Raw genomic sequence first — 17,064 nt, forward strand, 5'->3', positions numbered from 1 at the left:
TGTTGGGGGCCACTCACGGAGGTCTCCTCAAAGTAAGGGAATGTTTGTTCCCTTATCTCGGAGCTGCATTGCCCTTATGTCGGTGCTGGAAAGTAGATTAGGATTGTGCCCGTAGTCAAATAGCAAGTTAGGACCAGTATGCTCCACAACCTGTTTCTTTACAAATGCCCCAAGAATCAATTGCAAAACTTTGTTTCAGCACAATGTGCCAAATTGCAGCCTGAGCGTTTTAGCTTCTAATTTATGCGATTCCATGGAACTACTTTCAGTTCATCTATGTAGACATACCTAGTTCCTGTTTCAAGACAGTCTGTATTAAAATATATCCCTAATGAATTGTGGGAAGAGACTGTTTTACCACTCAAGCCAGCAGAATTGCTAAGCTTGCATCAGAGATCTCACATCCATTGTGATAGCAAGGAGTTAATTTCTTGCTGCTGTGGTTACCAATGAATGAGAATGAGACATTTGGAACTCTGTAATTAGCAATAATTTTGTAATCTGACCTCTGGTATCATGTATTCCCTAGGTGAAGAATCATCTTCTTGTTCATCTGTCCAGCCTGTGTTCCTGGCCAGTTGGTCCAGTCTGTATCAGTACACAGCTGAACCCCCAGAAAGATGTTTCCAAGGGGTGAAGATGGCATCAGGTACTAGAAACAAACATCTTGCTTTCCTTGCCAGGGCTCAGAAGTATAAGTAATGTTATAGTTGCTTGTTCCACTGAAATGGGAGAGAATTCCTTGTTGTAGAAACTATGTATGTCTAAAAATGAAGAAAACAGACATATACACTAACATTGAGCATATTCTCATATGTGGATGCAGGTGGGCCTTGGTATCCATGGGGGATCTGTTTTCAGACCGCCTACAGATACAGAAAACAGATAAGCAAACCTGTGATTTTCAGCCCCTTAAGCCCGCTGAGGGGGAATGGAGCTGTGTTCCGGTCCCCTCAGGAGGGTGACTGAAACCTGCAGAGGCGCATCTGCCCACAGTCTCTGTGGGCTTCAGAATGACCCATAGACCCCCCCCAAATGACTTCCAGTTTTGCCTTCAGAGGGTTCAGGTGGGGCTGAGTCTGGCCAAATGCCCAGATCTGCGGATATAAAATCCACAGATAAACAGACTCCACCAGTATACATATAAATTTTTATTTTTTAGTTTAATTTTAGTTTAGTTTAATTTTTTTTAGTGTTTAACTTTTTGCTTCTGTATTTTTGCACATATATATGTACTTGTGGGTGTGCGCAAGTACATGTTTTGTAATGAGTTTATTCCTGCCAGCACTTTGGGTTCCATAGCCTGTCGGTGCCACTTCAAACTTTAAATCGTAATTACATTTACTGTGGCTGCTCCAATAGCACGCCAATGTTTCCCAGAGAAAACTTATTAAGGGTGCAATCCTAACCAACTTTCTAGCACTGGAATAGCTGTGCCAGTGGGGCACATGCTGCATCCTGCAGTTGGAGGGCAGTCACAGAGGCCTCTTCAAGGTGAGGCAATGTTTGTTTCCTTATCTTGGAGTTGCATTGCTCTTACCTCGGTGCTGGAAAGTTGGTTAGGATTGCACCCTGACAGCCCAATCCTATCCACACTTTCCTGGGAGTAAGCCCCATTGACTGTAATGGGACTTACTTCTGAGTAGACATGCATAGGATTGGGCTCTAAGTCTCTAAATAGTTGTGGACATGTACTGGGAAAACCTGGTTTGCTGCAGCTCCCCAGTGCATGTCTACTGTATTCTTAGGGACATGGATATGCCCACCACACTTCACATGTTTACAGTGGGAAACACCAATATGCTAGTGTAGTAGTAGCAAGCATGGTTATACCACATAAAATGTGAAGCAGCCTATCTCCTGTAGCCATTCAGTAGCATCTGTAAATTGAAGCCTACTTTCCCAGTTTGAAGAGACACTTGGCCAACAATCTGAGGCTAAGAGGCAAAGAAGGAAGGTCCATAACCAGGGAGAAAGACCAGGGACAGACTGCACTTGCTCCCAGTGTGGAAGGGATTGCCACTCCCGAATTGGCCTTTTCAGCCACACTAGACGCTGTTCCAGAACCACCTTTCAGAGCGCGATACCATAGTCTTTCGAGACTGAAGGTTGCCAACAATAATATAAGCCTACCTCCCTTTTTTGTAGCAGATATTGAAAGGGAAAGCAAAAAGCCCTGGGAGACTCCAGTTCAGCGATTTTCAACTTGTGTGCCATGGCACACTGGTGTGCCATGAATGGTCTGCAGGGGTGCTGCAGGAGTTTGGGGAGGGCTATTTATTAGTAGGGCCATTGGGAGATGTGAGCCCCCCACCAGCAGTGCAGTGTGCCTTGTCAATTGTCAAAAAACTGATGGTGTGTCTTGACAATTTCAGCACCTTGTCAGTGTGCCCTGAGCTGAAAGAGGTTGAAAATCTCTGCTCCAATCTCTTGTAAGAAAATCCTGCTAAAAGAGCACCCCCCACCCCATTTGCAGCTATAATGCCATTCTATGTAAATGAAATCACAGTTTGTTTTACAGGCTGGCAAAACTGACAACAGGGAGAGAGAGCATTTAAATGAACCTACTTCTAAATGCATGGCATTGTTATAGCCTGTGTATTTCTTGGCACACATTTGTCTTCTAAGCTCTGTCTGCCCACTGACACAACCCAGGTTTTAAATGCTGTTTGCCTGGCACAGCTGGGGAAGAGTGTGTCAGATTTTTTTTTTTTCAATAGGCCTCCGGGATCATTAACGTAATTGCTGCCTAAATTTCCTAATTCAGGGAGCTTTATGGCTAGGTTTGATGATGTGTGAAGTGGAATGAGTAGGGCTAGATCAGCACTTATGAGAAATCTCATTTTCCCCCAGAAACTGATGAGCAAAGACATGCAAATCAGCTCCTTTCCACCGAAAACAGGCGAATGAAGAGGCCTCTTTCTCCCTAGGGTGGTTTCTATAGATGCATGTTGCTTGCTACCTAGATCTGCATGAAAGCAAGAAAAAGAACTTGCAGAAGCTCATGAGAAAGTGAACCACAAGGAGAGGCATTGCCATGGTGCCTGCAGCCAGATGGGGAACTTTCTCATTCCCTTTCATTTTGGGGTTAAGATTTTTCTTCCATCTGGATCAGGTGTTTCTATTTCTTGAAACCATTTCAGTCCCACTTCTGCACTTTGCTCAAGGCAGCTTACAGTAAACCCATCATCAAATACCAAAACAACCATAAAAACAAGTGAAGCAATAAAATGAAGAACAAAAACTTCAGCTACAAAAAATACCAACCACCCCCTGCTGACAACTCCATGCCATCAGCTTTAGCAGCCAGAGCCAGTTCAGCTTCCCAAAACTTTCCTAAATAAACAGGCCTGATGAAGCACCCTGGACCTTCATTAGCAGGCTCACTGGCTGCACACCTTTCCTAGCAGTTTGTCTCGAGGCTTCAGGGCCACCACAGAAAAGACTCAATTCCTTTGTATTGCTGTCATAAGATTCCTGTTCCTACTAAAAAAATAACCAAAGATTCCTATTAGGTAGGAGGGCACCTTTTCTTCCCCAGCCAGACCCAAGATCCTTGCCCACCTGGCTGCAGACTTATCCAGTTAGCTCTGGGTCCCAAGTCCAGGGTTTTCTGATTAAAGTTTGGAAAGTAAATGCATATCAAGGATGGGGAGTGAAAGTCAATGGCAACAACTGAGGGAAGTAATTAATGGACCTTTGGGGAGGAAAGTCTCTTTCTTCCCTGCAGTGGGAAGAGATATAGCTCAGTGTTGAAGGATGTTCTTTGCATGTGTAAGGTTTCAGGTGCAGCTCCCAGCTTCTCCAGTTAAAGCATCTCTGATTGCAGGCCTGGGAAAGACTTCTTTCTGAGACTTTGGGGAGCTGCTCCTGTCACAGCAGATATCCTTAGCTACATTGGCATTTGATCTGGCTGGTGTCTGGCAGCTCCTTATGTCCCTTTGACCCTTTTCATTGTGCCCTTGCTTTACCTCATCTAAAAAAGTTGACAGTGGTCCTTCTGCCTGCCTGGTGACTTGTCAGGTAATCCCAGAGAACTGGATCCAGGAAGTCAGCCTGCACAGATAGGAGAGGGCACACTGGAAACTGAGTCCGTGTCACTGGCTGTAGGGGAAGGGTTCCCAAATGGTAAGTTGTTGTCTCATTGCTGCTATATGTTTTTAACAAGTACAACTAAAAAAAAGAATGAAACAGTACAGTGCCTCAGATGATACGTACTTCTGTTATTTTGCATTCCACTGCTGTTGACATTGCAAAAGAATGAGATGTAAGAAGAAAGAGATGTGCACAAGTCCTACACCACTGTACATCTGTCTAGCACCTAATGTTTGATGTTCCCAAAAGCCCATGTAGTTTAATAGGAACAGGAAATCAATGGACAAAGAAAGACTGAAAGTGCACCCTCAGTCAGGGACATCCTCACACAATCACCTTGTGATCACTTTGTTTGAATGTGGCAACAAAGAAAGGTTATGCACAACCAAAGTGAAATGCATTTGAGTCGAAAATGCTGCACAAATCCTGGTAAGGAATCTTTCTGAACGACAGGGGGTAAAAACACATCAAAAGCTACTGCTTTTGGAAATGAGTGAGGGGGGGGAGAGGTCTCCAATGACCCCGAAGGTGAAACAGCTGACTTCAGTAGCTCATTAATCCCTTTTAATTGGTTGCAGGGAGAGGCTGGAGAAGAAAGAAAACCCAAGTATAACATGAGTTATAGTGATTCCCTTATAGTTTGCCTTGAGGGAGGTAGAGAAAGGAGTTACTCTGCCATTCATTCGTCTGGATCTGGCAAGCATCTCACTGCTGCATGTTGACTTCTCCTTCATTGGCCTTAGCAGCTGTTCACCTGTGGTGTAGCTATGCTGAGGCCACAGTGGAGCGGCCGTTTTCTACCATCTCCACTGGGAAATGACAGCACCCACCTTCCAGTGTGCAGAAGCACCACAAAATTGACCTTCCTGCCTGCTCTGGCTCCCTTAGGGCTCCAAATGCAGCCATTTCTGGGGCCAGGGCCATGCATGCATGGGAGAGAAGGTGACTGCGCAGGTACAGGGGTGATGAGACAACACGGGGTGTCACATGTCACTGTGTTCCTGGGTACCATCCCCCCAGCTACACTACTGCTTTTCCCAGAATAGCATTTTATATCTGTTAGGTGACAGGTAGGCCTGTTAGGTAACCTAGGGCACAATCCTAACCCCTTACGTCAGTACTTTCCAGCACTGTCATAGTGGTGCCAATGGGACGTGTGCTGCATCCTGAGGTCGGTTGTCACTCACAGATGTCTCCTCAAAGTAAGGGAATGTTTGTTCCCTTACCTTGGAGCTGCATTGCCCTTATGTCAGTGCTGAAAAGCACTGACATAAGCAGTTAGGATTGTGCCCCTAATTGGAGAAGTTGAAAAGTACTAGGTACCTAAACAGTTTGGTCTAATCTGCTGATGTGACTTCTCCCTCAGGTATCATGCCATCAGATTAGACCAAACTGTTTAGGTACCTAGTACTTTTCAACTTCTTCTATGAGGTTGTTCAGTGAGAGACTGAAAGTGGCCGATATCACAATTGCAGGCACTGCCAGTCCACCTCCATTGAATTATCCTGAAGCCACTCCAACTGTTCCAGTTCTGGGACTCATGTCAGTATTTGCCCACAGACACCTGCCATTTTGGACATGGAACTCATCTCCAGCAGAGTCAGAAGCCTGTATTTCCAATGCATGACAATGAGCAGTGTCATGGATATATGCACAAAAATGAAGATGGGGAAACAGAGATCCACATGCAGTACATTCTCTCTTTTAATGACCCATTTCTCTCTCTTTGTCTTTGTTTTTAATTTTAAAGAGATTTTCCTCTCATTTTCTGTCAAGAGTCGAGCTGGGCAGGGCCTCAATTCCCAGCTTCAAGAGGCTGCAAGGAAGAAGCTGTGGGCCCTGGAAAACGATGATAATGATGTTTGTGCTCTTTTCAAGGTACTATAGCTGTGGCTAATATTTCTGAAACACTCAGGGTGCAATCCTAACGTGCTGTTGAGCCAGTGTGGCCATCGCCGCGCTGGCTCAGAGTGGTGAAGATGTACTTGAGAACTGACTGGGCGGGCACGGAAGCCCGTGCTGGCTCAGCAGCATCGGAAGTAACCCTAGCATTGACTGGCATGCATAAGTTTGTGCCAGACAGCGTGGGGCCTTGGAGAGGGTGGCAGGAGAGTGGTTTGGAGGTGGGGCATTTTGGGGTGCAGGAGGGCAGAACAGGGGGAGGATTGGGTCCAGGAGGGTTTAGGGTTAGCAGAGGCCTCCTTTGCCATATCCTAACCCCCAATCCCAGACCAGGCAGCCCTACATGGGCTTCCCAGATTTGAACCAGCTATATAACTGGCGCAGATCCGCAAAGCCTCATAGGCGTGTCTGGGGAAAATATCTCTTTACCCCAAGGAGATGTCCAGCCAGCTCCTAAAGCTGCACTGGATGCAGTGTAGGCCATGTGGCTTGGCTGTGCCAGCAGAGCTTAGGATTGGGCTGCCTATTGCATTACTGTAATCTTGGGAAGATGAAGCAGTCTTCTGCTAAGTTAGAACATTGATCTTTCCAACTTGGTCCTTCATTCTGATAGACAGCAGCTCTCTAGTTCCCATCATACGTCCATGTGCTTGGGATCTTATTAATCAGAAGTGCCAAGGTATTAACTTTAGATCTTCTGCATGCAGTCTCACTGAGCTAAGGCCCATCTTTAGCACTTGGCATGTCTGTTTAAACCAACCAGAGCTGTGTTATCATAATAATGTATTACTTATCCCACCTACTGGGCATTTGTAGTGTGGTGTGGAAATCATAGCTGCCTGTATCAGAATGAGTTTAACAAGAGAACAAATCCCTGCTCTTCCTTCATGCATGTTGGAACTGGGTTGCGTTGGCGCTCGTATAGTTCTGACCTGGGGAATCAAATTATAACCTAGAATCCAAGTGTGCAGTTTCTCCCTTGTAGTTAGGAAAAACAAGAAATGGCGCATGCTAACTTTTCCTACCATAACCGCCCAATGAAGTGTTACTCCAGAATTCATCTCCCGAACATCAGCAACCTCTTCTCCTTTTCTTTGCAGGAGCTGTCAGCCAGACTGGTGTGCATCCAGGCACAGGAGGATCGTTTTCTACTCTCCTTCAAAACGATTGAAGAAATCTGGAAGTTTTCAACATACTTATCACTTGGTAGATTACTGTACATCACATGGGTGGGGATTGGTATTTCATCAGCAGGGCATGAGAGTGGAGTGTGGGAGACATGTTGCCTTGCGTGTATTGTGGAACTAGGCTAGACAATATGAGAGACATGGCCTTACCATCTCTTTAAATCTCTTCCTCCCGCCCCCTTTTCCTTGTATGTCTTATTTTAACACATGACTCTTCCTCTGCTGCCAGCAGCCAGTAATGTGAGGAAGGGCTGGGGCAAGGCATAGTGGGGTGATATCATGTGCTGTTGTAGCGGACCTGAAGACTTGTTGACAATCAGGATCAAATGGATATTCAGGATGTGCAGTGCTGTTTTTCTTCTTCTTTTGGAAACTACATGATGTGGTTGTGTTCTTTTTTCATTGCAATTGGTTAGGCTACGTGGCATGCTGTCTGGAGCACCTTCTCTTCACCCCAGACTACTGGCTAAACTGTGCTCTGGTGGAGGACACTGAGATCATGGTGACTCTAGATGAAGATCACATGGCCATCATGTACCTGGGTCTTCTGCTCCAGGAAGGTGAGAAGAGTTGCAAGGGATCTCCATCTTCTGCTGTGTGAAGACAGATCAAAGTAGCTCCTAGATTTTTTTTTTAATACATTTTTAAAACTTAAATAATTTTTAAGTTAGTTTTGTTTTTTCATCCTAATGCAGTGGTTCCCAAACTTACTGTGGTCATGGTGCCCTTCTTTTGCAGTGGACTTTTGCTCTCCTGTGTGCCCCCATCTTGGATTGTGTGAGATCTCACCACTCTTGCAAGATCTTATGCGAATCGCAAGCAATCTTGCGCAGACCAACATGGCAGTACCTGGAGAGCTGGGAAGACCACTGAAGGCATCCCAAAGCACTCCTGTGAGTTCACTATGGTGCCCTCAGGTGCCAAAGCACACAGTTTGGGAACTGCTATCCTAGTGGCTCTCAGTGCAAACTGATACAATTGGTCTTGCACCTAACAAAGGCTACTTAAAATAAGACTGCATAAAACCTCCTGCATTGCATTTCTGACTACTGCAGACATTAGGGGTTTTGCCTTTCTGCCCCTTGTTGTCTATTTCCCTTCTCCCCCCCCCCCACCTTTTATTTGTTTAAAATCCAGCCTGCAGAAATGTTCTGGAGAAAGCTTGCTGACTACTTTGTGATAGTTGGGCCCAATAAACATATTCACTTACATTGGATTCACAAATACCGTGAAACAGCTCAATGTAAAAGAATCATAAAACCATATCAAATGTCTTCTGACAGCGGAAATGTATTGCAGTCTTTTGGATTGACATCAAAGTTTGAACCAGATCACCCACCTGTGGGAAGAGCACCACATGTGTAGCACTCTAGCAGAAAAGGCCGTGTTTCTTGTACCTGCCACATTGAACTTTGAAGGTGGCAATGTATGGAGCCGAGGTTAATCTGGAAATAGATTTTCCCGGGTTGATAGTGTGAGAAGAAGCATAACAACTCCTTCTCTTCTTTATGTAGGAAACTTCTTTGCCAGAGCCGTGCTTAGTGTCCTTACTGGGGAAGAAGAGGAAGATTTGACTCTTTACAAGAATGAACTAGTCCATGTGAAAGACATTGGGCATGAAAGTAAATGGGAAGGGACATCTATGCTGACTGATCAGAGGGGTCTGATCCCTGTAACAAACATAGAACCACTGCCCCACCCCTTTTACCAGTAAGTAAGCTGTCTGTGATCACGTATATGTGGCCCTAAGATGTTTGACTATTGTGGCAGTGCGGTGTCATGAGTCCCCACAGACTCTTTCAGAGAATAAAACCTTTAAGAAAGACACCATTCTTTTCTCTGAGTTTAAAATGGACTCTGCTTACTTGTCCTCTGTAGAAGTGTGGACCTCTGCTCAGTGGAGTAATTTTGGGCTTCTGTATTGTATAGAGCAGTGCTTCCCAAACTCCTAAAGGGCGTTGGGAGCACTGTAAGTTGTTAGGGGGCAGGGGGAAGGCAGCAACGCGATCCCCAGGATCGCACTACTGCCAGGGATGGAAGGGGGGGGGGTTTTCTACTTACCTGCAGCCAGCGCTGCAGTCCTGGAGCTTCTGGGGGATTCAGGGAGCTGTCCACAGGGCTCCCCGTGCCTACAAAAGTATAAAAGAAGAAGAAAAAACTGGTACTTCTGGTTTCATTGCGAAAACTGGAAGTGCCCAGTTTTTCTTTTTCTTTTACACTTTTGGAGACATAGGGAGCTCTGCAGAGGGTTCCCTGCACCCCCCTTACCTTCCAGGACTGCAGCATTGGCTACAGGTAAGTAGAAAACCCCCTCCCATCCCCAGCAGCAGTGCAATCCTGGGGATCGAATTGCTGCCTTCCCTCCCTCTCTGCCCCTTAAAGGGGTATTGGCCAGTGCTTCCCAGGCTGGTGGGTTGCAACTCACCAGTTTGGGAACCACTGGTCTAGAAAAATATCTTTCTGATTGAGTCAAGGGAATTTCTGAATTCTTGGTGTAGCCACATGACAACATAAGAACGTTGCCCACAGGTCCTGTGACATTCTCAAAACAGGTCCTGTGACATTCTCAAGTCTGTCTCTTACTGTCCAAACCTATCACTCAACATTAGTGCCAATGCAGCCATGCTGATGGGGCATGTGATGCATCGGGGGGGGGGGCGGGGGGCAGGGGGCGGGAATTGTACACCTAGCAAGAGGCAGTAACAATAGAATATTTTATTTAATTTTTTTTTACTTACTCCCAGTAGACTGCCCAATTGCCAGTGGGTCTCCTCGGACCTGTGCCAGTCATTTTGCTGGCACATGTCCAAGGAGAGAGAAGGACAAGGTGACCTGGGGAAGGGGGGATAGGATCTGGTGCATGCTAGTGTCAGCAAGATCCACCCTTCCCCTCCCCTGATCCGTCTTGGAACTCCCTCTCCCCACCCATAAGACACCTCTGCCACCAACTTATTGGCAGCAATGGAGGCTTCTGGAACCACTTTTGTGCTGCTTGTCTGTGGCAGTGTCCCAGAGGCACCCTATGGTAGCCTGGCTTTTGCACCACTTTAAATGGCCTTGTGTTGCCTGAATGCTATTTCCTGCAGCACATGGCCCCAGTAGGATCGTGCCTTTGTGTATTAGATTCATCAGTGCTGGGAGAATTTCTGCATGAGACAACTAGATGACTGTGACTACCAATTGTGTAGTTTCAATTTTTGTGAACTGTCACAAAAAGAGTTTAAGGAGGGTCATGCTGGATCAGGCCAAAATTCTTTCCAACAGTGGCAAGCCTTGGGAAGTGGCTAATCTAGGCACAATTGTAACCATTCCTTGTGTGTTGATAGGGATTTGTGTAATACCTTTTTTCTTCTTTTAAAGTCATCTAGGCTTGTCTAGCACCACACCATGTCACCATGGATTTCATGAATAAATTATAAAAGGCATGGCACAAGTGGCATTCCTGAACACACACAGTTCTTCCCTACACCCAGGATGCAAACAGGCTGTTCTCTGAAAGAAGCGGGGGGTTTCTTCACAGCTCTTTATTTTCACAGGTGGTTTCTGAAGAACTATCCCATGAGCTGTGGCATCTCCAAACAAATCAGCGGACTTGACTCTTTGCAAATTGGTGAGTATAATCTGATTGGTGCAGCCTCAAGACAAACCTGCTTAAGCCAGACCCACAGAGCTTCTTTCTTTATTATGTTTTTGAAAATGGGAGGAATGTTGAATTTCTAGTTTGCTGTTGTATCCTGAGGTCTAAAGCCAGTTTTAAATGTGTGCAGTTTGGAGGGTATTTGTATTGGCAACCTTCAGTCTCGAAAGACTATGGTATCGTGCTCTGAAAGGTGGTTCTGGCACAGCGTCTAGTGTGGCTGAAAAGGCCAATCCGGGAGTGACAATCCCTTCCACACTGGGAGCAAGTGCAGTCTGTCCCTGGTCTGTCTCTCTGGCTATGGGCCTTCCTTCTTTGCCTCTTAGCCTCAGACTGTTGGCAAAGTTTGGAGGGTAAACCCAACTATATTGGTTTTTTGAGTCTTAGACCAACAATGGAATTCTTAGAACACCAAACATTTTCTTTTCTAGCTGCCACAAGAATACTGGGACTTGGGATTTTTCCCATTTTAAAAAATAATGAGGGAAAAAACAAACCAGAACTCATATCTCAATTATGTTGATAAAGCATTCCTTGTCTGCTGTTCTAGATATTCTTAGAAAGATTTTTAGTTGTGATTTATTGATTGCTGAGCCAAAATTTGTGAAGTAGATTTTCATGTACATTTTTATTTGTAATTTCCCTCTTTTTGCCAGTTTTTCAGGAATTGCTAGAAAAGTAGTGCATTCACCTATTCAGAAAGCATTTTCTGGAATAGGTTTCATTAGCTCTCTTGTTCCTGATTGGCAGTGATCATCCATGTGTCCAGTTCAGGTTACAGTGCCCTCACTCTAACTTGGCTTCAGTTATGTTAGCCTTTAGCCAGATCTGATTAACTACACCCCACCATGCCATCTTCATGTTTACAGTATGATCTGTTATAGTTTGAGATCAGTCTATGATGGAGAAAGAAAGTCTATCAAAGGGGAAAAAATTTTGTCAAAGCAGCAGATCAGATAAGCGTAGCAATGGGGTGCAAAATGCGGCAACCATTATCAGTGGTGATGGGAATCAGTCCTTTCTTTTGCCCTGAAAATTGAAATGAGCAGGCATTTGGCACAGTCCTACTTACTACGTTCAAAACTTTAATAATGTGTGAAACAGCCAGCTGCCTGGTATTAAAAAGGACAAACTGAGATTTCAGGTGAAGCCTAAGCTGCGGGAGGAGGCAAAAATGTTATGGGACACAAAGGGGCCTTGTTTTCATACTCAGATCATAAGCACGCACTCCTCTGACACCGGCCACTGTGCTTGCAAGACAGAAAGATTCCATTGTTCATTCATTGTGCTGAAGCAGGGCTCTTTCATTTTGTTTCTTAGGCCAAGGGAGGTGCACAGCCACAGTGGATCACAGAGGGAGAGGCTGGGATGAGCTGAGCTTCTGCAAAGGTGACATCATAGAGACCGTTGGCTTTCTCATTCCAGGCCTACAATGGTTTATAGGAAAATCCACAACTAGTGGGACAATAGGCTTTGTTCCAACCAAATGTGTGCATCCTGAGACTTGTGAATCAGTGTAAGTGTGATGTTCCCATAGGAAAAACTCACGGGTGGAGGTAAAAACAGAATGGATATTCACTGCATGCATGTAGAAAGCCAGTTTTGGGTTTTTTAAGGATGAATCAGGAGAAAGGAAACAGGAGGTACAAATGTTTTTGCTCACAGCAGCTTAATTTTTTGGAGGGGGATTAAGAAAATATCTCAAAAGATGCAATGAAAAGGATAATGTAGGATGGATTGGTAAGATGGATAGTCTGTTCATGCCTTGAATATGGGTTTGCTAAACTGAGACCATCCAAGGTACCCCTGCTTCAGAAGTGATGTTGCAATGCATTCTTTGAGCATGTGCTGTTGTGTGAAAAACAAACCCTGAGGCTATTCAATATTGAGGAATTGTGTCAATGGACCGAGCATGTTCACAAAGAAGAACTGTTTACTTTTCACTTATCCATTCGCATGTTCTTATCTTTGCAGTATGGATTTTTGTGGGGGAGGGGAGGTTCATTTTTTTGATTGTCCTCCATTCCCCTGAAGCTGGATGATATACGGTTGTCATGTATACAAGCTTGAAGGTTCACTGTTTGCATCTCTGAAGGCTAGTCATTTTCTTTTTTTTCTGAAAATGGCAGCCGAGATTATTATATTTTTACCACAACCCATATGATTTGAGGTGGTGAAGAAATCCCCCTAGCTGGCACCTGAGACAAAACTGTAGCATTATACCATATTGGGATAAGTCATACAGTTACATCCCAGTCCTAACTAGGATTGGTCTGCTGCACAGAGGGTTTTATGATAGCAGAACAGTGTTCTGCGGTGGTAAAATGGCTGTTGTTGACATGCAGAGCATGCTGCCAGTGGCCCTTTTGCTAGCACTGTCATAAGAGGTGGCCATTCTGTAGCCTGCTGCCCCCACTGCAGCTGGTAAGCCAGTGGTTGGGGGTGGGTGAAATGGGGTGGATAGGTGGAGGAATGAGGAAGTGTCTGAGAAGAGAGGAGGTGGAATGGAGCTAACATTGGTGGCAGCAATTTCTGCCCCTGTCCACTCTCCTTTACTCATCTCAGACCTGCCAAGTTATTGGTGCAGATCTGAGGTGACCCATTGGGCTAAAGGAGGCTGACTCTCAGGTTAGGGAACAGATGTTCCCTGATCTGGAGGAGACTTCTGTGACTACCCCCTACCACCCCCACACAGGATGCAGTGTGTGTTTCGGTGGGGCAGCTGTATCAGCAGGGGCCGGAATTTAATTAGGATATGGCTGTTAGCATCACCATGAATTTCAGCTATCTGGTAGGATTCTGCAGGGCTTGCTGTTGCCACAGTGAGGGAAGGACAATTGCTTCAAGCTGATACCTCATGAGGGATTTTTGATGCATACATAATGTTCCAAATGAATGGATGATGGAACATTTCAGTATGGGAGAGGACTCTGCGCGTCTGTGTTTTAATTACAAGCTGCGATTGGAAAGATTAGGGCAGCATCTGTTCACATTGAGCACCCTCTATCCTTCAGAGCTTTGGCTTTCAGCTGATGGATATATAGTGGCATCACCCTTATTTGCAGAGGGGCTAGGTAGAGTTGACTGAATGTTAAGAACATGCCTCACTCATGGGAAAATACAGCTGAAAGGGGGATATGTAGATTAGGGGGAGCTGGTCATTTTAAAACCTGTCAAAAATGGCTAATGGTGAATCTTACTGCAGTCCATTGGGAGGCCAAAGGTTTTTCTCTAGGCATCATTTGCCGTGACATGCTCATTAAGCAATGGAAGAGCACCACAAAGTAGCTAATAATGGTATCCTTAATTGCATTGTACTTTTGCAGGCTGGTTGCAGCCTTGCTGTTAAAAAAGGGGAATAGAACAAAAGTTGTTTTTGAAAGAAAAAATAACCCTTAACTGGTCATTGGTGGTTCCAGCAGTACAGTCAGTTTGATCGGTTTCAGGTTGCCAGAGATCTGTAAATGGGTCTGGGATATCTTTTCCATGAAGATTTAACGAGTGTGGGTGTAGCATTGTAGGCTAGCTCTCTGTTGTCAGACTTTGCCACCATTCTTCAAATCGAGTATCACATAGCTGTAAGTGGTGGGTGTGAGTCAGGACCCAAGCAAAAAGGGCACTGGATGCCACCTCAAAGGGACTATGGGTAATGGATTTGGCATAGGGACAACAAGGCTTTGAGTAAGATGTGTAAGGAAAGTGGCTCAATCCTTTGTTGTGGGTCTCCTTTTTTCACTGATAGATCCTCATAAGAAAATGAGGAAGGTTGACAAGTAAACTGTCATGCAAACCATTACAAAGCAAATTTAAGTCTCTTGTGTTTTCTTAAACCATTGCTTTATATTGAAATTTTAATAGCATTTTAAAACAACCTTGGCAACTAAGTACATAAAATGAATTGATCAGAACAAAAATCAAGCAATCTTCTGTAGATACCCAACCTCCATAACACAGCCCAACACATATTTTGGAGCCTTAAAAGTTAGACCTATTCTTGAGTTTATTTGAGGTGCTGATACCCTCAGTTTTGCCCTATCAGCTCTAGTGGCATAGCCACAAGGGGAGATATGGTGTAACCACCTTATATGCTGATTCAACCAGGTGTCTGCACATCAGCATCTAAGGAGGGTATGCCTTATCTCTAAAACTAGGGTTGACAGGGAAAAACACATGCCATTTTTTTCAGTCAGCACCCTGAATATATCCACGATTAGGTCTAACTTGCAAAGCACCAGGACAGTTTTCTTTGGAGGGTTGGGCAGAAATAAGCCTCCTTTCAACTGATTCGAAAGAAAAAAAGGGGAAAAAGTGATCTGTTGTTCTAGCTAAGAATCATGACTCTTCTGGGTCAGATATAGTTCTGCCATTACCTCATCACCTTGCCTAGGCAAGTGAGTCCTACTCAAACCTCAGCTTTCCAGCTGTAATATAGGGATAATATATGTTCACCTCAGAACAGCAATTTTCAACCAGTGTGTCATGGCACATTGGTGTGCCACGAATGGTTCACAGGTGTGCCACAGGCATTAGGGGGAGGGTAATAGATGGGCCATTGGGGGATGGGCCATTGTTAAGGCACTCAGCAATACAAAATGCATTGTTTGTTTGTTTGTTGTTTACAGTATTTCTACCCCACCTTTCTCCCCGAAGGGACCCAATCCCACTAAGCATTACCGACCTCAGTTATCCTGCATCCATACCTAAAATTAATATAGCTAAAATGCATTTATATTTAGGCTGTGTAGTATTTGAACATAATATAGCCATTGTACTTTATTTTTGTGTTGCATGTGAAAGGCATTAATGTAGGAGATAGTTCAGAGAAACTGAATATCCCAGCTGATACAGGCACTTGTGTCTCAGAAGCCCATTTAGGCTTTGCAGAGGTGCATGAAATGGTGGCAGCCACAAGGTGTCACTGTTGTCTCCCTCAAGGCCTAATTGTTGCTAATACCTCTAAAGGCAGAGTGATATTTCCCTCCAATTTAAGTGGATAATGAATGTCACAGCTACTGATCATGTTTCTTAAATTATAGAAACTGAGAGATTAAATAGCCTTTTGGCTGTAAAATAAGACTGCCAAATTTATTTGGTTTTATTAATCATCTTTAACTCACCAATTAAAATAAAATACGTTTTTAATCAATTGTAATATCTTACTATAGGAGGTGTTCTAACGGTTCCAATAGTTGTTTCTGAAGAAAAGCATAAACAAAACTAGCCTCCTTTGGAAAAGTATCACAGTGGGCTGTTGAGGGGTGAACTTGTTTGCCATTATGACTATGAAACAAAAAGCCTGTAACCATTCCCAGAAAGGTCTTGGCACTGCATAGAAGCAATGGTGATGTGGAATTTTTCTCTTTTGCTCCCTTCCCCACCAAAGTGTAGAGTTTTGAACTGAACCTGCACCCAGTCAAATTTGTATCACTGGCTGGCCTCCAAATACTGTTCATTGCTTTCATCTCCTGGGTCACTGAAAAGAAGCAGAGACTCTTGCCCACAGGAGAGGTGATAGTGGACCTGTCGCATCAACTGCTGAATATGCACTTTGTTTTGCGTATCAAACAGTTACCAGTAAAGTGCACAATTTGGAATTTTGAGCTTTGGAAAAGCTATTTATAAATCTTGGAAATAAATCAACCTGTCCATTATCTGTTTTCCAAAATGCAGGAAGTCCATTCCCACCCCACCCCTTGTTTTCATTCAGGGAGGGACCAGGTCACCTTGCTACTTTTCTGAAGCATAGTTATACTGTGTAGCATAGGGCAAAGTGAATGTCCATCTCTTGCTGCTGAGCGATGATGCCCACCCTTAAGTCCATTAGAGAGGAGACAGTCCTTTTACCAGGTGCTAGCTAGTGGAAGCCTCAGAGATGTCCTCTAGAAAGGGAAGGGAATTAAGACCTCACCTGGTTCCTCTTTCCTTTAGGACAGCCCCTTGAGGAGCCAGAACACTCAGGCTCTTACTTACCTCAACACTTGCTTTGAAATGGGCTTTTAAGTCCCTCAGAGCAGTTCCCTTAGAGCAGTTCTGGCAATCCACAGCTTCTCCCCTTCCTGAGCAACACCCTCGATCAGGTTTCACTGTTGCTGGGGCAATGGAGGCAGCCCTATCAAAACCCCCCATGCAACAGTCAAGATCCTGTGGCAACTCTCATGGGCAGTAGTTCCTGGGAAGTTCTTTTCCCCCAAGGCATTCCACCTAGCATGCTCTGAGCTTAGTAGCCTTGTCTCACGGGACAAA

General features: G+C 44.7%; 1 protein-coding gene across 5 annotated transcripts in view; it reads left to right on the forward strand.

Annotated features, from left to right (window-relative positions):
* The window catches only part of SH3TC2 (SH3 domain and tetratricopeptide repeats 2), a 54,247-nt gene that overhangs the window by 21,249 nt on the left and 15,934 nt on the right, over window positions 1-17,064 (forward strand). For 3 of the 5 annotated variants that reach the window (XM_066617204.1, XM_066617208.1, XM_066617209.1), the window contains exons 2-9: window positions 530-649; window positions 4,024-4,128; window positions 5,846-5,973; window positions 7,098-7,203; window positions 7,601-7,744; window positions 8,699-8,894; window positions 10,721-10,794; window positions 12,142-12,337. In XM_066617204.1, coding sequence (XP_066473301.1) covers window positions 530-649; window positions 4,024-4,128; window positions 5,846-5,973; window positions 7,098-7,203; window positions 7,601-7,744; window positions 8,699-8,894; window positions 10,721-10,794; window positions 12,142-12,337 — 1,069 coding nt within the window. The remainder of the gene's footprint in view (window positions 1-529; window positions 650-4,023; window positions 4,129-5,845; window positions 5,974-7,097; window positions 7,204-7,600; window positions 7,745-8,698; window positions 8,895-10,720; window positions 10,795-12,141; window positions 12,338-17,064) is intronic. The other 2 variants (XM_066617205.1, XM_066617206.1) reach the window with 1 other exon arrangement.

This window comes from Tiliqua scincoides, chromosome 2 (assembly GCF_035046505.1).
Source record: "Tiliqua scincoides isolate rTilSci1 chromosome 2, rTilSci1.hap2, whole genome shotgun sequence".
NCBI lineage: Eukaryota > Metazoa > Chordata > Lepidosauria > Squamata > Scincidae > Tiliqua > Tiliqua scincoides.